The sequence below is a fragment of the Nothobranchius furzeri genome, chromosome 14 (assembly GCF_043380555.1).
Source record: "Nothobranchius furzeri strain GRZ-AD chromosome 14, NfurGRZ-RIMD1, whole genome shotgun sequence".
NCBI lineage: Eukaryota > Metazoa > Chordata > Actinopteri > Cyprinodontiformes > Nothobranchiidae > Nothobranchius > Nothobranchius furzeri.
In genome coordinates, this window is record NC_091754.1 from 37,027,999 (window position 1) to 37,049,229 (window position 21,231).

The 21,231-nt window shown below is 49.2% G+C and overlaps 1 protein-coding gene across 2 annotated transcripts in view; it reads left to right on the top strand.

Moving 5' to 3' along the window:
- Positions 1–21,231, top strand: part of ccdc93 (coiled-coil domain containing 93) — a 45,375-nt gene that overhangs the window by 17,945 nt on the left and 6,199 nt on the right. For both annotated transcript variants that reach the window (XM_015965735.3, XM_015965736.3), the window contains 5 exons: positions 930–1,038; positions 1,148–1,230; positions 1,365–1,402; positions 1,481–1,565; positions 1,825–1,938. In XM_015965735.3, the coding sequence (XP_015821221.1) occupies positions 930–1,038; positions 1,148–1,230; positions 1,365–1,402; positions 1,481–1,565; positions 1,825–1,938 (429 nt within the window). The remainder of the gene's footprint in view (positions 1–929; positions 1,039–1,147; positions 1,231–1,364; positions 1,403–1,480; positions 1,566–1,824; positions 1,939–21,231) is intronic.

The following is a 21,231-nucleotide window of genomic DNA, read 5'->3' on the forward strand; positions in this document are numbered from 1 at the left end:
ATAGCTGTAGATACCGTACCTCAGATATCAGTGCAGAGCAGAACCCAAAACAAGAACTCCCTGTGTGTTACAATACAACACGTCCCCCACAGTTCCCTGTTTTACTCTGTTTATGTTTATGTATTTAGCAGACGCTTTTGTCCAAAGCGACTTACAAGTGATACTCGGCATGTTGCCCTTGAGGCTAACAACAACAACAACAACTTGACATCAATCATGGAGAGGAGGGAAAAAGGAGTGGACAGTAGAGAGGGGGGACAGGTGCAGGGAGGGTGCTAGTTTAGAAGATGCTCTCTGAAGAGCAGGGTCTTCAGGAGTTTCTTGAAAATTGAAAAGGAAGCCGCTGTTCTGGTAGTGCTTGGTAGGTCATTCCACATTTGTGGAACGATGCATGAGAAGAGTCTGGATTGTCCTGAGCGTGGTGTAGGCACTGCTAGCCGACGATCCTGTGATGACCGGAGCGGCTGGGCCGAGACGGCATCATGCACGCTCACAAAGTCCACACAGTTGCCCTTTTCTGAACAAACTTCCAGATGGATCAAAAACGAACAGACTGGAAGTTTGTGGCTGGTGTCTACGTACTTCTACAGCTATCGGTCTTTGTGACAGCACCTCCTGGGCATGATGGGAAACCGTTAATGATGACGGTTCACATACATGAGCAGTAACACACCCACCACACGTCTCTACACGTGGCTTGATTATGCAAAGAGGAGAGGCACAGTTGCTTCTCTTAGGGGATCCGCCGTAAACACCCGGGATGCACCGGCAGCGCTTTTGTGTTTTTGGAGACACTAAATTATACTCAGCCTGCTGTTGGCGCCACCCTGAGGTGGCTACTGGGTCACAGATGGAGGAGGACGCGTCTCTGGGTTTTTATAAACTCGTTCTTCAGTAAACTGATCTGGGATCCCTGTAACTCTGCCTAGGCTCGAAGAAACCGTGAGATCGCCATTCTACAGAGAAAAATAGACGAGGTGCCGAGTCGGGCTGAGTTGACTCAGTACCAGAAGAGATTCATTGAACTCTACAGCCAAGGTGGGTGGGTTTGTGTGTGTGTGTGTGTGCGCGCGTGCGTGTGTGTGCGTGTGTGTGCACGCTCTCTCTCTCTCTCTCTCTCTCTCGTTCATTCTTGTTGTGGTTCCAGTGTCCGCTACACACAAAGAGACCAAGCAGTTCTTCACTCTGTACAACACGCTGGATGATAAGAAGGTTTACCTTGAGAAGGAGGCGAGTGATATCTGCAGGCATCTTCCAACACAACAGAATAATAGCAGATTTAAAGAAGAAGCTGGCGTTTTTAAATGTATTGTGGTGTTTTTGCTCTAAATATTAATATTGGGGAAACATCTTCACTTCTCCAGGTGACTCTGCTGAATTCTATCCATGACAACTTCCAACAGTGAGTATAGAGAAACCGTGTGTGGTAAAAAACGGATGGTTCCTTGTTTCTGACGAGCTCTGCTCTGCTCTGCTCCAGAGCCATGTCGTCTGCTGCAGCCAAGGAGCAGTTCCTCAGACAGATGGAGCAAATCGTGGAGGGAATCAAACAGAGTCGCATCAAGGTCACTGCTGCTGACTGAGTTAGCTGCAACAAACACACAAATGAAAATCATGGTTTTTGTTCATCATACAACTAGAAAGGTGTTATTGTTGACTTCTGTGGGTTAGGGTTACTCTCACACGTCAGTGGCTGCAGCTTTTTCTTGTTCCAGTGAGAAGATCAGACACTCAACAGCAACTCATCAGTGTTATTTAGATGATCCGGTGCTGCAGCATCGTGATGCTGACGTTTTTACTGCTCCTCTTCGTCTCCTTGTTCAGATGGAGAAGAAGAAGCAGGAGAATAAAATGAGAAGAGATCAGCTGAACGATGAATACCTGGAGCTGCTCGACGAGCGGAGACTCTACTTCAAAACCGTCAAAGACTTTAAGGAGGTAAACCGCTGCTCCTGTTTGTACTTCAGCTGCTGCTGGCTACAGTTTAAAGGTCTGGTCCACTTGTTTAACTCGTTCACTGCCAATGACGACTAAAGTCGTCATTTACATGTTTTTACTGTGTGAGCGTCGGACGAGCCCCCGCACCGTGAGAACAAACAGCTCTAAAGCCGATCTTCGTCCGCGTACGTCACACGTCACGTGATCAGGAAGCAGAACATCCACGTGTTAGGAGATCGTTTTGGGCCGCTGCCGTAAAAAAAGTGAGGCGTGAACCGGAAAAGCTTCTGCCGATCACAATTCAACAACGGATTATGAAAGAACGGATAACGCTCGAAACACGCGGGTTCTTCCTGATGTAAGAGGTGTTGGGGTTATTAGGAGCGAACAATTAGTAAGCTTCAACTTACTTTTGGATTCTTCAATAAATTCTGTAAATATGGGAATATTTACTGATTTATTAATTAATTAAGATATTCTTAGATATACGGGGCACCATTCCCCTTTAACCGGGGAAAAATTGAATCCAAAACTCTTATCAGTCTTTCTTGAAGTTCGTAGAATCCTTGGAGCAGAGACTTCTCTTCGACACAACAAAGCTACTGGAGACGAAAATCTGAATTTTATAACGTTTAATTAACAATTTGTCAAATGAATAAACAGTGGCATAAATGAATAATAACCATGTGATATAATAAAAGGATGTATATTCAAAATAATGTTCAAGGTGTTTTGTGTGTATGTAGGATGTATGAATGGGGTCCTTTGTTCTCACAAAGGAGTAGTGTGTGTGCGTGTGTATGGATTCAAAATGGAGTCTTGAATACAAGATGGCTGACTCCTTTGTCTGGCTAAAGTGTGGGTGGCAACTTGCACTTTAACTTCCAAAGCACTTAGAATCAGTAGTAACTTAACCTTAAATCACTCAAAACATTTCAAAGGATCATGCAACAACACAAAAGATTAATCACGAGTTAATATCCTTAGTTTATCAGCCTGGCCATGGCCGAACATTTAAAGATACCAAACAATGATTAATAAGCAGTTTATTCTTTCAAAATGACCCGAAGGACGAATTTGGAACGAAAGAGGAAAACACGAAGCTACTTTTTTTAAGCAATAGCGCGGTTTTATTGCTTATTCTGGACTATAGAGGAAACGGGAGAAGAAAAGAATGAGAGAAAAATGAGTTTTCTGATCACCAAAAGAGCGAGGCGTCCCTCCCCCTTTTGATTTGACGGTTCTCCGTGTTTCTCCGCAGTTTTCAGCGTCATCCGCCGGTTTGATGCTTTCTCCGTTGTTTGGCTCCACGAGTGTTTCTCCACGGCTGGACACAAAGAAAACGAAGTTCCTTTTGGGCTGAGTTTGACAACTTACAGCGTTTCTGAGAGCTGGATGGAGTTGTTGTTTCCCTCCGCTGGTTCTGTGTCCTCAAACATCAGCTGGAGGGGAGCAGAAACGAGCAGATCAGCGGTCCCGTGGGCTCAACTTGGCTCTTAGAGCTTCCGCGTGCTCAAAGAAGTCGGAGCGTTCGACAAGCGTGTCCTCACCGCCAGGTATCCTGGGCAAAAGAACGAGGTTTCTTTGTCTCTGCTGAAGATTTATGGTCTTAGTTCGCGGGAAAAGCTCCACGGCTTCCCGCACATGCGCAGAACGTGTTTCTGGTACTAGGCGGTGACATCACCCAATGCTTCCGTGTGCAAAGCATCATGGGAAATGAAGTTTCTTGGCGCTGATGTGATTATTTGCTTTTCAGAGCAATTTAAGCACAGTCATTTTGGAGAAAATCACTGCATAGTAATTTCCTCATGAGGTCAGACCCTCAACATTCCCCCTTTTGGTTTCGGGGATCGCGCCCAAAGCTCGATCGTCGGAAGCACAGATGGGTTTGTTCCTCATGAACGTATGTCGACTTGATTGTCGGAAGCACAGGTGGGTTTGTCCCTTAGGACGTTGGTCTCCTTGGACGCCTTTGTCTTTGGTCTTTGTCTTGGATCCTGGCGCCTTTGGTCTTTGTCTTTGTCTTGGATCCTGGTCTTTGTCTTTGTCTTGGATCCTGGTCAGGCACAAAACAAAAGAGGATAGGAAACGGGATAGTCCCCAACGCGCATAACGAGAAGAAGCCACTCACGCAGGTGGTACGCAATGATGATGTCGTCCATGCGAGAGGTAGTAGTGTAGAAGGAGGAAGGTCGGTGGGCGGTTAACTCCACGAGTGGACACAAAGGCATCTCACCGCCGGCCATACAGTTCAGTTTATGGAGCACGCGGTGATGTACGAGGTCCATAGTTCGCAAACGCGCATTGACCTATGTGGTCCCAAGATTCCCCCCTTTTTGGTCCAAAGGGTGGATCAGGACAGTCTTTGGGCTAAAACAAGGACCATAAAACTAAGAGGTACTACAATGTGCTGGTGCGTCAGACAGAGTCATTGACAGACTGAGCTGGGCCGGCACATAACCACTAGTTAATATGTGACCAAGTAAGAAACAAAAATACAGAAAACCCCAAAAAAAAAACATATAACATCCAAGAAAATTCATAGCAACCTTGAGGTCTCATAAAATACATTCTTAGGTCATACAGTCAGTGTGTAGCTTATAAAGAATGTGACATACTGCAACACTCAGATAAAAATGTGAGGTAGACTAAATTCAGAACTACTCTTAGGTTTACAGAATAACAAAGAAAATGTTGCTCACCCCCTTTAGACAGGTGTGGTACATTCACGCTTGGAGTCTCCCCGAACGCGGTTACGAGGCACACCGTAGGTGAGCAAGTGCATCTTATCTTGGAGTTTATTAACACGCCTGTAGACGGAATAAGCTATCACGGCCGTGATGAGCCATCCCATCCCCAGGGCGACCAATGTGCAGATTAAAGTCGTATAATCTGTGTCAATGTAGCGTCTTGGGCGTCAAAGTAAGTTCACGCGGGTTTTGTGTGAACTTAGCAAATTTGGTTCCTTCAATCAGTAATTGTTGGTCAATTTCTAAATCGAAGGCAAAGTTACAACCCCGGAAAGCGTCCATGATCTCAATCTCTGAGTCATGCTGTTCGAGGTTGAGGTGATGGAGTGTCAGGTTTCTAGTTCAAAGTGGAAATGCCTACCGTCCTTTCAAATACCAATGTTCAGCATCGACTTAAACCTATAGATGTGAGGTGTCACAATTATGGGAACATGTAACAGGAAACCGAGTTCTAATTTTCTGCATCAACGTGAATGGGAATTGCACTACCTAGGCTGTACGCTAGGTGGATTTGTGAAAGGTGCACAGTAGAGGGGTAGCAGCTGTCAAGCTAACTTTGAGCAGGTCCAGTGGTACCAAGTACGGGGAAATACGACTTTCAACCAAGCTGTCCAGCGTGGAACTTACTTCCCTGAGCAGGTCCTGCATCAAATCTCTCACCACTCATGTGTACACAATATCCTGATGTATGGTTTCAGACAAAGTCTTGATTGCACGTAGAGATTCATTAATCAGAGCCTAGTATAGGTACCAGAGTACTCTGTAAGGTTTTAGTAGGTACATCCTGTTAGCGGTCTAGGAAGGAGTTTCTCTTGGTTAGTGAAAGTGACGGCGGGGGGGGGGGGGGGGGGGGGCTTGGTTCTTTGTCGGTTAGTACATGTTAGTGGGTTAAACGTGCACTTTCCCCCCCTTTCCATTTCCATGCATAGAACTATGTCGAGACTACGTCTACCTCCTGCGGGGAGTCTGGTCTCTGTACCCGCGGGGATGGTTTGACGTAGGGTTTGATTTGGTTTGCATGCACCCATTTGTAGACAGGCTCCTGTCTCGCTTTGGTGATGCGTAACCTGTATGCAACTGGAGAGAGTTTTGCCACGATCTCAAATGGTCCTGACCAGCAGGGCAGGAACTTCTTAGCTTTGCGTGCCGGTTGGGCGAACCGAAAGTAGAATACTTTGTCACCCACCTCGTATTCGCGGCTGGTTGTCTTTTGGTCGTAGTAGGCCTTAGCGCCTTCTACGTTGGTCTCCAGTTTCTTCTGAGCGTGCGCGAACGTAGCTCTGAGGTGTGTTTTCAAGTCTGCCACATACTGATGAGCGGTATAGGGAGTGGCAACACTGACATCCTCTGGGTGATACAGGAGGTGCAGTGGTAGAGTCATCAGTCTGCCGGTCATCATCTCAAAGGGCGTAACCCCAGTGGATCGCTGTGGAGTGGACCGTATGGCCATCAGGACCAGAGGGAGCTTGACGTCCCAGTCCTTCCCAGTGGAGCAGACGTACTTTTTGAGCATGGAGACGACCGTGCGGTTCATCCGTTCGACCTGTCCGGATGACTGTGGGTGATAGGGGAGGTGGAATCTCACTTCCACTCCCAGAAGTTCAAACAGGGACGTCATTACACTGGATGTGAAATGAGTTCCCCGGTCAGAGTCAATGCAGAGTGGAAGTCCCCATCGACTGAAAACGTGGTTAATCAGCAGTACAGCGGTTGTGACGGCTGTATCGTTTGGCGCTGGAAGGCATTCCACCCACTTTGTGAAACTGCAAGTTACAGTTAGCATATATTTGTTTCCTCTTGCCGATTTGGGAACCGGTCCAACCCAGTCGATCTGCAGGTGGGACCAAGGGAAGGTTATTCCCCTGCGTTGCAGTGGTGCTCTAGCAAGCGGCTGGGAGGGTTGAAAATGGGCACAAATGAGGCAGCCTTGGACATAGCTGTGTACATCCTTGGACATCGATGGCCAATATGCTACTTCTGTCAGTGACGCGAGGGTAGCTTTTGTTCCGCGGTGACCTCCAACCGGAGTGTCGTGGGCGTAGGCAAGCATCACTCCTCTGTGGTCGAGTGGAACAACCCAGCGCGGCGGGCTGTGATCGTCACGTATGTAAACTAACAAATCGTTTTGTAGTTTCAGATGCGCGAGCTGACGATGCAGGGTTACCAAATCTCGACTTGCGCCAGTAGGTGGTGACGGTTGTTTGGACATCGGCCCCTTTTGGAGAAGCTCGCGGATGAGCTTCAGGTCAGGATCTTGTTCCTGCATGGTGACTAGGTCCGCGTCCTGTGGTTGTCTGCCTAGAAACACGGGTACCCCAATGTTCTGAGGTTCGTCTGCCTGTTTAGCATGGCGACGAGTAATCGCACAGACCTCGTGAACGGCCTTGGGAGGAAGCCACTCGTCTTTGAATTCCCAACAGGTTCCCTGGTCAGCACCGAGCTTAGCAAGGCGGTCAGCTTCGTCATTACCATCTTTCTCCGGACCTATGGTCCTGGAGTGACCTTTGACCTTTTTCCAGTAGACCATTATGCCTTTCTCAGTGGTGAGCAGATCACACGCTAGGAATAACTCCGAGTGTTTCACGTCTCTGTTCCTGGCATTTTTCATGTTGTTCTCCTTCCACATGGGGAAGTGAGAGATGAAGCTGTGTCTAGCGTAGTTTGAATCAGAGCAAAGGACGATTTGAGTGATGTCCAAGGCTGCCGCCTGCTGGAGGGTTATCAACACTGCAGCAATTTCGGCGTACTGACTAGACTTTTGGCCCAACCGGTAGTGATTTGGTTGCTTAGTGTCACAGTCCACCCAAACGACTCCAACCCCAGCACGGAGCTGGCCTTCGTGAAGATAGGCACATCCGTCAGTGTAAACTTTCGGAAGCCCTTGGCAAACATTCTCATCAAAGTAGCGATGATTGGATGCGGTTGGGTAGACTGCGGCAGGTGTGTCCAGGGGGCCCATGACGGAGTCAGAGTCACAGTGCTGGCAGCCTGCTAGCCCTTGTCCTAGCGCTAGCTTGGTGTTCTGACCATACTTGACCTCAATATTATATCCTTGGAGCACCATCATCCACGTCGCAATGCGGCTGTTTGACACTCTTCCTTCGCGCAGACGCTGGCTGTTTAGGAAGGTAACAGGCTGATGACACGTTTTAATGATCACTTTCTGTCCACCGATGTAACTACGAAAGTGTTCGACGGCCCAGACTGTAGAGAGGAGAGCTCTCTCGCAGTCTGAGAACTGGAGTTCCACCTTGCTCAGAGGCTTGCTGGCGTATGCCACAACTCTCATGTCCTGATCGTGTTTCTGCTTCAAAGCAGCGCTCAGGCAGTGAGAGGAGAAAGTAGCCTCTATGTAGAACTCTTTATCCTTGTCTGGGTAAGCCAGACAGGGTGCGGACGCCAACTTCTGTTTTAGGAACTGGAAGGAGTGTTCTTGGGGTCTGTCCCACACGAAAGGTGTGTCGTTCTGAAGCAGCTCAGTGAGGGGCCTCGCTATTTCAGCGTACTCCTCAATGAACTGCCTGGAGTAGTTGCAGACTCCGAGGAAGCTCCTGAGTTCGGTCAGATTAGCTGGGGCTTTGATGTCCTGAATGGCTCTAATGCGTCCCGCTTGGGGCTCGACTCCATTAGGGCCAACCAGCAGTCCAACATACTCCACTTTGGTTCGACACCACTGTCCCTTGAGAATCGCCAATTTAGCTCCGGCGTCAGCGAGCTGTTGCAGCACGTGACGGAGTTCGGCCAGGTGCTCCTCGAAGGTTCGACTCCTCATCAAGATGTCATCGACATATATGAGGTTCCCTCTGGAAGCAGCATCTGACATGGCTTTGTGGAGGAAGATGTTGAACTCGGCAGGTGAGTTAGAGTAGCCAAAGGGGCAGCGGTTCCAAGTATATTGGCGATTTCCAAAGGAGAAAGCCAGTTTATACTGGACCGCCGGCTCAACCTTCATGGTCCAGAAGCCGTTGGCTACGTCAACCGTAGAGAAGAAACGAGCATCTCTGACTCTGGCTAGCTCTTGATCTAAATGGATCATAGGCCATCTGGAGAGAGGTACTTGTTTGTTCAGTGCACGATAGTCTATGGTGAGACGCCATTTCCCAGTCGGTTTCAGAACCGGCCAGATGGGAGAGTTGTAAGTGGAGTTACACTCTCTGATGATGTTTTTCTCCTTCAGCTGATCGAGGATCTCTTGGATCGACTCATAAGCAGCGAGGGGAATCTTGTACTGACGTACAAAAGTAGGAGGGGCATTCGGGTTCGTTGGAATGCGAACCGTATGCAGGTTTGTGAGTCCACAGTCCAGGGAGTCCCTGGATAAGACGGACTGAAACTCATAGAACAGGCTTCTAAGCTCTGCTCTCTGCTCCTCTGACTCCAGCGCATCCGCTTTGTCACGCTGCTGGCTGACTTCGGCCTCGAAGCCGTCATAAGGTTCAGAGGAGGAGGGTCTCTGATGTTCCGGGCTTTCAACCGGTGACTCAGAGGGTTGAGTATTTATTGCAAAAACCGTTAGACACTGACCGCCGTCAGTATCTAAGGTTGCACTGCAAATGGGTTCCTCAGGAAGGGCTTCATGCCGCTTGATGGTAATCATTTGTGAAGGGAAAGTACTGAATGTGTCTACACCAACCTGTCTGTCGTTCAAGAACAACGGAAGTTGTCCGATCACGGGGACTGAAAGTTCGAAGTCATGGAATGAGCTATCTATCAGCATGCCCAAGGGCTTTCCTGCCGGCATGTGGATAGGACTCCGGGTCGGATTTTCGACCAACAAGTAGGCAGAACGGTTGTTCAGCTCCAAGAGTGGCGTGCCACAGACGGCTAAGTTGAGCTCCAAGAAGTGTGGTGATGGCTGGAAGAAGGCCTGTGTGCCTGGCAGCTTCTGATGCTTCATCAGAGTTAGACGAACAGGCACTCCTTTGACCAGTGGGGGCAGAACCGTGCTGGCCTCAACCACTGCACGGCAGGCCTGTGGAATGGTCTGTCCGGACAGCAAGTGTTCACGGCCTTCTGAGCGAGGCTCAGAGGAAGGTGTGGCCCGGGCCCAAAGGACTTGATTGCAAGTGTCCAGCTGGGCACCTAGTCGAACCAGCAGATCTGCTCCAATGAGTGCAGGTGGATCAAGCTGTGGTATGATGCTGAATGTATGTGTGAGCTGTCTTGCTCCAAGTTGGATAGTCAGAGAGCAGACCTCTGGCGCTTTCAGGAGCCTCTGCGGCCAAGTAGGTGACAAGAGCCGATGGCTACGTGTCACACTGACCAGAAGGGGGTCCTTCTGACGCAGGTGTTCAAACGTCTGCTGGCTGATGGCTGACTTTTCAGACCAAAGAGCAAGGCGAGCATCTGAGATGTGGGTGCAGTTGATGGTAAGACCACCAACTATGTGTGGTGCATATGGCTGCAGGCTGACGTTCTTCAGCGAGCAGAGAAAAGATGAATGTGTGCGGAACGGAGTTCCAGGAGCGGTTTCATGCCTTTGCAGGCGGACATCGTCTGTGGGAGCTGTAGGGAGGGGCATGACCTTGGAACAAGGGTTTTGCGGCTCACTTAGGCTGACTTCAAGAATGGAGGATGGTCGGCTGCTATCCGGGTTCCAGGGCTTAGGTGTTTCCACCTGGGCCCACAGTTGACCCTTCTGGCAATCGATGAGGGGAGCTAGACGTTCAAGCAGGTCCTGACCAATGAGAAGTGGTTCAGTGTCTAGCTGGCAGACATAAAACGGGTGAACCAGAGTCATGTCTTGGAAGGTGATATCCAGCCACGCCCGGTGAGTGATACACTCCCGGGTCTGGGTGTAGCTGGTGATTTTCAGGTCACAGGGCTCTACCTGGACTGGTTTCCCGAGTGACCGCATGGTGTCAGACACGCGATGGAACAGCGTGGAGCACATCAGGGTGATTTCTGAGCCGGTATCCAGCAGAGCATCAACCTGTATGCATCCACCTACGTTGGTGCTACAGTACAAACGGCGAGCATGATCATGGTTTGTTAAGTCACCAAGGAACTTCAGAAATTTAGTATCAGGTTTCTCTGGGGGGTAGATTTCAGGAGACTCCTGTGATCTACCAGTAGTGTTCCCCCAGCTGATCAGGTAGGTCCTGGCCACGCTGGGAGGTTGAGCCACGCCTAGTCATGCGGACGTTGGCTCTGGGTCTGGCTTCTTAGAAGCGGACTTTGGTGCAGGGGTCTCATCTGCAGATCTCAGCTGTTCCTTCTGTTTAGCTAGGAACTGCTGAAGCATCTCCTGGAGGTCGGCTTTGGTCAAGTACTCACCTGCGGACTTGTGTTCGGGACCTACCTGTGGGCGGCGCTCCTTAAACCTTCCACTGTTCCGACCAGCTTGCCGTTGGTTTTGGTTGGGCCACTTCCTGTCTGATTGTCCAGACCTAGGCAGCCAATCAGCACCCCCCTTCCCCTGTTGAGGAGATTGGGACTGCTCTCGCGGTTTAGCAGGTCTAGGTTTAGCAGATTTTGGCTTAGTGGGTGGAGCTTCTGTTCCTTCGAGCTCCAAACGCGGCTCGGCGTCGGGAGCTAGGTGCATGACGCGGTGATGTGCGTCAGGCTTTTGGGGCTTTCCGCCGGCTTCCCAAGCCTGTTGAGCGTATCTCCTAATCTCCTGAGTTGTCAGTTTTTTCATCCGACAATACATTGAGACTTCGGATCGAACACACTCGTGCAGGTTGTGAATGAACAGGGATCTGAAGGCAGGGTCTTCCTCGAGCCCAGGGCCGTTTCGACCTTGGAAATAAGCACTTTTGAGTCTGCGATAATACTCTCTAGGGGGTTCGTTCCTCCCGTGTTTGATGGAGAAGGCCCCCATTGTAGCTGACGCAGAGTCTGCATAAGTGGCGTATTCATCCCTCAACGCTCGGCAGAGCGAGGAGTACCGATCTCGAATGTCAGGTGGTAGAGTTTCCATGAAACCGTGCACCGTTCTAGATGTGGTTTTCCAAATTAGCTTGAGCTTTTCCCTTGAAGAGGGTGCTGGAAGATCAAGCAGACAACGTTCTATCTCCCTGAGATAATCGTCAACGTTGGATTCATTGGTGTTAGGATCAAAGCGTTCTATGTCTTTAGCTAGCGATTCAATTTGACGTACACGGAGCCCTGACTCACGGTACGGCGCGTCATCCTCTGACTCTGACCCACGGTCTGTCTCAGAGTGCGCCGGATATCGCTGGTGTGCTCTGGGCTCCCAATGTTGACTCCTGGGGCCCAAATCAGGGTCCGGCATGTTGTGGCGGGCTGCTGGCACGTCACGTGGGTGTCTTGGGAGGTCCTCCTCCCGGAGCACGTCTGCGTAGTGCAGCCTGCGTCTTTCAACTGGGGCTTCTGCGTAATACGCTCTGTCCGGGTACGGACTGGCGTATGATGCTTTGTCCTGCAGCTGGTTATCGGCATGCCGAGTACCGGAGTAGCTAGGATGGGTGGATGGTTGAGGTGCAGGTTGGGGTGCATAACCCCAATCGGCACCTTGCACCCTTCGTGGACTGGGGGAGCGGTCTAAATAGAGGTGCCGCTCAGCTGGTTGACTTCTCACTGATTGAGAAGGCCGTGAAGATGAGGGTGGTGGTCCAACCTGGGGTTCGAGGGCGAACTGCCCTCGGCCCCTAGGTGGTCCTGAATGCCCTATAGTGTGTGTAGGGAACGGGGCCGAAGGTTGGAACAGATAAGCTTCATCTCTCCCCTGCGGCGTGCGTCCGTCCAGAGAGTCATGGTGTTTCCCCCCTTCCCACTGTCTGTTGTCATCAGCAGAGGGGGGCGGGGTCTCCTCCCCATCTTCCCCAGAATCGGTGCGAGTGTCGTCTTCCTCGATCAGCCTTCCATTTCGCTGTTTTTCAGCTAGCATACTCTGGAGGTTCATGATCTCTCTATCATGTTGGAGTCCTCTCTGATAGAGGATCAGGGCTAACTTAGCTAAGTGAACCTGGATTGGTTTTGTACCATCCGGGTTTTCTATTTGATCAATTACAGCTTCTAGCTCGTCGCTACGCTGTTCTTCAGTGAAATCCCTAGAAGGGTAGTCGGGTTTTCGAGCAACCGCGACCAGTTTGGACAATATTTGTCCAGAAAGTAGGCCAGGTTCATAGTCGTGGGCCGCAGCGCCACCTGGTTGCTGGGAGTTGGTCAGTTCACTACTCTGTCCCTCCATTTTAACAACCGAACCAAAATAGCCTAGTAGAGCTTCTGCAGATAGCTCAAACTGCACCTTTTTGCAGCAAACTGCTAGCTTTGTAGCAGAAAAACACTAAATTAACCTTTGTGCGCACAGGTTTTAGCGTTTTAAGATTGCACGGAATGCCGTGACTGACGCTTAAAATACTATTCCTTTCAGTATTTTAGCAAAAGCTGGTGCGTTGCCGTAGCAACGTCTTACAACACTTGCAGTGTTAAATATGCTAGTTATTCCTTCAGAATATTAGCAAACAGGGTGTTATCAGTCTTTGAGTGAAGGTTTCAGTTAGTTATAATAGCCACAGTGAGTTAAAGTCGCTAAATTAGCAGTTAATTTTAGCCTAAAAGGGTTAGTCAGAATTACTTACACGCTGCACCTTTAATGAGGAACTGAATTTTAACCTAAAGGGTTAGCCAGAATTAATTACACGTTGCACCTTTAAGGAAAAGCTGAATTTTAACCTAAAAGGTTAGCCAGAATTAATTACACGTTGCACCTTTAAGGAAAAACTGAATTTTAACGTAAAAGGTCAACCAGAATTAATTTACACGTTGCACCTTTAAAGAAGCACTGAGTTACTGGTGAGAGTTCGATGCAGCTTCCTGCTCAGCGAAATCAGCACCACTCTGTTGCTGGTTCAAGGCTGAACAACTGATTATTTTTAATTCAGGCTTTTTGGATTTATTTGTTTGTTTGTGCCGGATAGAAAGTCTCTGTGTATCCAAGCCTCACGCGGGCCGCACCAATAAAATGTTGGGGTTATTAGGAGCGAACAATTAGTAAGCTTCAACTTACTTTTGGATTCTTCAATAAATTCTGTAAATATGGGAATATTTACTGATTTATTAATTAATTAAGATATTCTTAGATATACGGGGCACCATTCCCCTTTAACCGGGGAAAAATTGAATCCAAAACTCTTATCAGTCTTTCTTGAAGTTCGTAGAATCCTTGGAGCAGAGACTTCTCTTCGACACAACAAAGCTACTGGAGACGAAAATCTGAATTTTATAACGTTTAATTAACAATTTGTCAAATGAATAAACAGTGGCATAAATGAATAATAACCATGTGATATAATAAAAGGATGTATATTCAAAATAATGTTCAAGGTGTTTTGTGTGTATGTAGGATGTATGAATGGGGTCCTTTGTTCTCACAAAGGAGTAGTGTGTGTGCGTGTGTATGGATTCAAAATGGAGTCTTGAATACAAGATGGCTGACTCCTTTGTCTGGCTAAAGTGTGGGTGGCAACTTGCACTTTAACTTCCAAAGCACTTAGAATCAGTAGTAACTTAACCTTAAATCACTCAAAACATTTCAAAGGATCATGCAACAACACAAAAGATTAATCACGAGTTAATATCCTTAGTTTATCAGCCTGGCCATGGCCGAACATTTAAAGATACCAAACAATGATTAATAAGCAGTTTATTCTTTCAAAATGACCCGAAGGACGAATTTGGAACGAAAGAGGAAAACACGAAGCTACTTTTTTTAAGCAATAGCGCGGTTTTATTGCTTATTCTGGACTATAGAGGAAACGGGAGAAGAAAAGAATGAGAGAAAAATGAGTTTTCTGATCACCAAAAGAGCGAGGCGTCCCTCCCCCTTTTGATTTGACGGTTCTCCGTGTTTCTCCGCAGTTTTCAGCGTCATCCGCCGGTTTGATGCTTTCTCCGTTGTTTGGCTCCACGAGTGTTTCTCCACGGCTGGACACAAAGAAAACGAAGTTCCTTTTGGGCTGAGTTTGACAACTTACAGCGTTTCTGAGAGCTGGATGGAGTTGTTGTTTCCCTCCGCTGGTTCTGTGTCCTCAAACATCAGCTGGAGGGGAGCAGAAACGAGCAGATCAGCGGTCCCGTGGGCTCAACTTGGCTCTTAGAGCTTCCGCGTGCTCAAAGAAGTCGGAGCGTTCGACAAGCGTGTCCTCACCGCCAGGTATCCTGGGCAAAAGAACGAGGTTTCTTTGTCTCTGCTGAAGATTTATGGTCTTAGTTCGCGGGAAAAGCTCCACGGCTTCCCGCACATGCGCAGAACGTGTTTCTGGTACTAGGCGGTGACATCACCCAATGCTTCCGTGTGCAAAGCATCATGGGAAATGAAGTTTCTTGGCGCTGATGTGATTATTTGCTTTTCAGAGCAATTTAAGCACAGTCATTTTGGAGAAAATCACTGCATAGTAATTTCCTCATGAGGTCAGACCCTCAACATTCCCCCTTTTGGTTTCGGGGATCGCGCCCAAAGCTCGATCGTCGGAAGCACAGATGGGTTTGTTCCTCATGAACGTATGTCGACTTGATTGTCGGAAGCACAGGTGGGTTTGTCCCTTAGGACGTTGGTCTCCTTGGACGCCTTTGTCTTTGGTCTTTGTCTTGGATCCTGGCGCCTTTGGTCTTTGTCTTTGTCTTGGATCCTGGTCTTTGTCTTTGTCTTGGATCCTGGTCAGGCACAAAACAAAAGAGGATAGGAAACGGGATAGTCCCCAACGCGCATAACGAGAAGAAGCCACTCACGCAGGTGGTACGCAATGATGATGTCGTCCATGCGAGAGGTAGTAGTGTAGAAGGAGGAAGGTCGGTGGGCGGTTAACTCCACGAGTGGACACAAAGGCATCTCACCGCCGGCCATACAGTTCAGTTTATGGAGCACGCGGTGATGTACGAGGTCCATAGTTCGCAAACGCGCATTGACCTATGTGGTCCCAAGATTCCCCCCTTTTTGGTCCAAAGGGTGGATCAGGACAGTCTTTGGGCTAAAACAAGGACCATAAAACTAAGAGGTACTACAATGTGCTGGTGCGTCAGACAGAGTCATTGACAGACTGAGCTGGGCCGGCACATAACCACTAGTTAATATGTGACCAAGTAAGAAACAAAAATACAGAAAACCCCAAAAAAAAAACATATAACATCCAAGAAAATTCATAGCAACCTTGAGGTCTCATAAAATACATTCTTAGGTCATACAGTCAGTGTGTAGCTTATAAAGAATGTGACATACTGCAACACTCAGATAAAAATGTGAGGTAGACTAAATTCAGAACTACTCTTAGGTTTACAGAATAACAAAGAAAATGTTGCTCACCCCCTTTAGACAGGTGTGGTACATTCACGCTTGGAGTCTCCCCGAACGCGGTTACGAGGCACACCGTAGGTGAGCAAGTGCATCTTATCTTGGAGTTTATTAACACGCCTGTAGACGGAATAAGCTATCACGGCCGTGATGAGCCATCCCATCCCCAGGGCGACCAATGTGCAGATTAAAGTCGTATAATCTGTGTCAATGTAGCGTCTTGGGCGTCAAAGTAAGTTCACGCGGGTTTTGTGTGAACTTAGCAAATTTGGTTCCTTCAATCAGTAATTGTTGGTCAATTTCTAAATCGAAGGCAAAGTTACAACCCCGGAAAGCGTCCATGATCTCAATCTCTGAGTCATGCTGTTCGAGGTTGAGGTGATGGAGTGTCAGGTTTCTAGTTCAAAGTGGAAATGCCTACCGTCCTTTCAAATACCAATGTTCAGCATCGACTTAAACCTATAGATGTGAGGTGTCACAATTATGGGAACATGTAACAGGAAACCGAGTTCTAATTTTCTGCATCAACGTGAATGGGAATTGCACTACCTAGGCTGTACGCTAGGTGGATTTGTGAAAGGTGCACAGTAGAGGGGTAGCAGCTGTCAAGCTAACTTTGAGCAGGTCCAGTGGTACCAAGTACGGGGAAATACGACTTTCAACCAAGCTGTCCAGCGTGGAACTTACTTCCCTGAGCAGGTCCTGCATCAAATCTCTCACCACTCATGTGTACACAATATCCTGATGTATGGTTTCAGACAAAGTCTTGATTGCACGTAGAGATTCATTAATCAGAGCCTAGTATAGGTACCAGAGTACTCTGTAAGGTTTTAGTAGGTACATCCTGTTAGCGGTCTAGGAAGGAGTTTCTCTTGGTTAGTGAAAGTGACGGCGGGGGGGGGGGGGGGGGGGGCTTGGTTCTTTGTCGGTTAGTACATGTTAGTGGGTTAAACGTGCACTTTCCCCCCCTTTCCATTTCCATGCATAGAACTATGTCGAGACTACGTCTACCTCCTGCGGGGAGTCTGGTCTCTGTACCCGCGGGGATGGTTTGACGTAGGGTTTGATTTGGTTTGCATGCACCCATTTGTAGACAGGCTCCTGTCTCGCTTTGGTGATGCGTAACCTGTATGCAACTGGAGAGAGTTTTGCCACGATCTCAAATGGTCCTGACCAGCAGGGCAGGAACTTCTTAGCTTTGCGTGCCGGTTGGGCGAACCGAAAGTAGAATACTTTGTCACCCACCTCGTATTCGCGGCTGGTTGTCTTTTGGTCGTAGTAGGCCTTAGCGCCTTCTACGTTGGTCTCCAGTTTCTTCTGAGCGTGCGCGAACGTAGCTCTGAGGTGTGTTTTCAAGTCTGCCACATACTGATGAGCGGTATAGGGAGTGGCAACACTGACATCCTCTGGGTGATACAGGAGGTGCAGTGGTAGAGTCATCAGTCTGCCGGTCATCATCTCAAAGGGCGTAACCCCAGTGGATCGCTGTGGAGTGGACCGTATGGCCATCAGGACCAGAGGGAGCTTGACGTCCCAGTCCTTCCCAGTGGAGCAGACGTACTTTTTGAGCATGGAGACGACCGTGCGGTTCATCCGTTCGACCTGTCCGGATGACTGTGGGTGATAGGGGAGGTGGAATCTCACTTCCACTCCCAGAAGTTCAAACAGGGACGTCATTACACTGGATGTGAAATGAGTTCCCCGGTCAGAGTCAATGCAGAGTGGAAGTCCCCATCGACTGAAAACGTGGTTAATCAGCAGTACAGCGGTTGTGACGGCTGTATCGTTTGGCGCTGGAAGGCATTCCACCCACTTTGTGAAACTGCAAGTTACAGTTAGCATATATTTGTTTCCTCTTGCCGATTTGGGAACCGGTCCAACCCAGTCGATCTGCAGGTGGGACCAAGGGAAGGTTATTCCCCTGCGTTGCAGTGGTGCTCTAGCAAGCGGCTGGGAGGGTTGAAAATGGGCACAAATGAGGCAGCCTTGGACATAGCTGTGTACATCCTTGGACATCGATGGCCAATATGCTACTTCTGTCAGTGACGCGAGGGTAGCTTTTGTTCCGCGGTGACCTCCAACCGGAGTGTCGTGGGCGTAGGCAAGCATCACTCCTCTGTGGTCGAGTGGAACAACCCAGCGCGGCGGGCTGTGATCGTCACGTATGTAAACTAACAAATCGTTTTGTAGTTTCAGATGCGCGAGCTGACGATGCAGGGTTACCAAATCTCGACTTGCGCCAGTAGGTGGTGACGGTTGTTTGGACATCGGCCCCTTTTGGAGAAGCTCGCGGATGAGCTTCAGGTCAGGATCTTGTTCCTGCATGGTGACTAGGTCCGCGTCCTGTGGTTGTCTGCCTAGAAACACGGGTACCCCAATGTTCTGAGGTTCGTCTGCCTGTTTAGCATGGCGACGAGTAATCGCACAGACCTCGTGAACGGCCTTGGGAGGAAGCCACTCGTCTTTGAATTCCCAACAGGTTCCCTGGTCAGCACCGAGCTTAGCAAGGCGGTCAGCTTCGTCATTACCATCTTTCTCCGGACCTATGGTCCTGGAGTGACCTTTGACCTTTTTCCAGTAGACCATTATGCCTTTCTCAGTGGTGAGCAGATCACACGCTAGGAATAACTCCGAGTGTTTCACGTCTCTGTTCCTGGCATTTTTCATGTTGTTCTCCTTCCACATGGGGAAGTGAGAGATGAAGCTGTGTCTAGCGTAGTTTGAATCAGAGCAAAGGACGATTTGAGTGATGTCCAAGGCTGCCGCCTGCTGGAGGGTTATCAACACTGCAGCAATTTCGGCGTACTGACTAGACTTTTGGCCCAACCGGTAGTGATTTGGTTGCTTAGTGTCACAGTCCACCCAAACGACTCCAACCCCAGCACGGAGCTGGCCTTCGTGAAGATAGGCACATCCGTCAGTGTAAACTTTCGGAAGCCCTTGGCAAACATTCTCATCAAAGTAGCGATGATTGGATGCGGTTGGGTAGACTGCGGCAGGTGTGTCCAGGGGGCCCATGACGGAGTCAGAGTCACAGTGCTGGCAGCCTGCTAGCCCTTGTCCTAGCGCTAGCTTGGTGTTCTGACCATACTTGACCTCAATATTATATCCTTGGAGCACCATCATCCACGTCGCAATGCGGCTGTTTGACACTCTTCCTTCGCGCAGACGCTGGCTGTTTAGGAAGGTAACAGGCTGATGACACGTTTTAATGATCACTTTCTGTCCACCGATGTAACTACGAAAGTGTTCGACGGCCCAGACTGTAGAGAGGAGAGCTCTCTCGCAGTCTGAGAACTGGAGTTCCACCTTGCTCAGAGGCTTGCTGGCGTATGCCACAACTCTCATGTCCTGATCGTGTTTCTGCTTCAAAGCAGCGCTCAGGCAGTGAGAGGAGAAAGTAGCCTCTATGTAGAACTCTTTATCCTTGTCTGGGTAAGCCAGACAGGGTGCGGACGCCAACTTCTGTTTTAGGAACTGGAAGGAGTGTTCTTGGGGTCTGTCCCACACGAAAGGTGTGTCGTTCTGAAGCAGCTCAGTGAGGGGCCTCGCTATTTCAGCGTACTCCTCAATGAACTGCCTGGAGTAGTTGCAGACTCCGAGGAAGCTCCTGAGTTCGGTCAGATTAGCTGGGGCTTTGATGTCCTGAATGGCTCTAATGCGTCCCGCTTGGGGCTCGACTCCATTAGGGCCAACCAGCAGTCCAACATACTCCACTTTGGTTCGACACCACTGTCCCTTGAGAATCGCCAATTTAGCTCCGGCGTCAGCGAGCTGTTGCAGCACGTGACGGAGTTCGGCCAGGTGCTCCTCGAAGGTTCGACTCCTCATCAAGATGTCATCGACATATATGAGGTTCCCTCTGGAAGCAGCATCTGACATGGCTTTGTGGAGGAAGATGTTGAACTCGGCAGGTGAGTTAGAGTAGCCAAAGGGGCAGCGGTTCCAAGTATATTGGCGATTTCCAAAGGAGAAAGCCAGTTTATACTGGACCGCCGGCTCAACCTTCATGGTCCAGAAGCCGTTGGCTACGTCAACCGTAGAGAAGAAACGAGCATCTCTGACTCTGGCTAGCTCTTGATCTAAATGGATCATAGGCCATCTGGAGAGAGGTACTTGTTTGTTCAGTGCACGATAGTCTATGGTGAGACGCCATTTCCCAGTCGGTTTCAGAACCGGCCAGATGGGAGAGTTGTAAGTGGAGTTACACTCTCTGATGATGTTTTTCTCCTTCAGCTGATCGAGGATCTCTTGGATCGACTCATAAGCAGCGAGGGGAATCTTGTACTGACGTACAAAAGTAGGAGGGGCATTCGGGTTCGTTGGAATGCGAACCGTATGCAGGTTTGTGAGTCCACAGTCCAGGGAGTCCCTGGATAAGACGGACTGAAACTCATAGAACAGGCTTCTAAGCTCTGCTCTCTGCTCCTCTGACTCCAGCGCATCCGCTTTGTCACGCTGCTGGCTGACTTCGGCCTCGAAGCCGTCATAAGGTTCAGAGGAGGAGGGTCTCTGATGTTCCGGGCTTTCAACCGGTGACTCAGAGGGTTGAGTATTTATTGCAAAAACCGTTAGACACTGACCGCCGTCAGTATCTAAGGTTGCACTGCAAATGGGTTCCTCAGGAAGGGCTTCATGCCGCTTGATGGTAATCATTTGTGAAGGGAAAGTACTGAATGTGTCTACACCAACCTGTCTGTCGTTCAAGAACAACGGAAGTTGTCCGATCACGGGGACTGAAAGTTCGAAGTCATGGAATGAGCTATCTATCAGCATGCCCAAGGGCTTTCCTGCCGGCATGTGGATAGGACTCCGGGTCGGATTTTCGACCAACAAGTAGGCAGAACGGTTGTTCAGCTCCAAGAGTGGCGTGCCACAGACGGCTAAGTTGAGCTCCAAGAAGTGTGGTGATGGCTGGAAGAAGGCCTGTGTGCCTGGCAGCTTCTGATGCTTCATCAGAGTTAGACGAACAGGCACTCCTTTGACCAGTGGGGGCAGAACCGTGCTGGCCTCAACCACTGCACGGCAGGCCTGTGGAATGGTCTGTCCGGACAGCAAGTGTTCACGGCCTTCTGAGCGAGGCTCAGAGGAAGGTGTGGCCCGGGCCCAAAGGACTTGATTGCAAGTGTCCAGCTGGGCACCTAGTCGAACCAGCAGATCTGCTCCAATGAGTGCAGGTGGATCAAGCTGTGGTATGATGCTGAATGTATGTGTGAGCTGTCTTGCTCCAAGTTGGATAGTCAGAGAGCAGACCTCTGGCGCTTTCAGGAGCCTCTGCGGCCAAGTAGG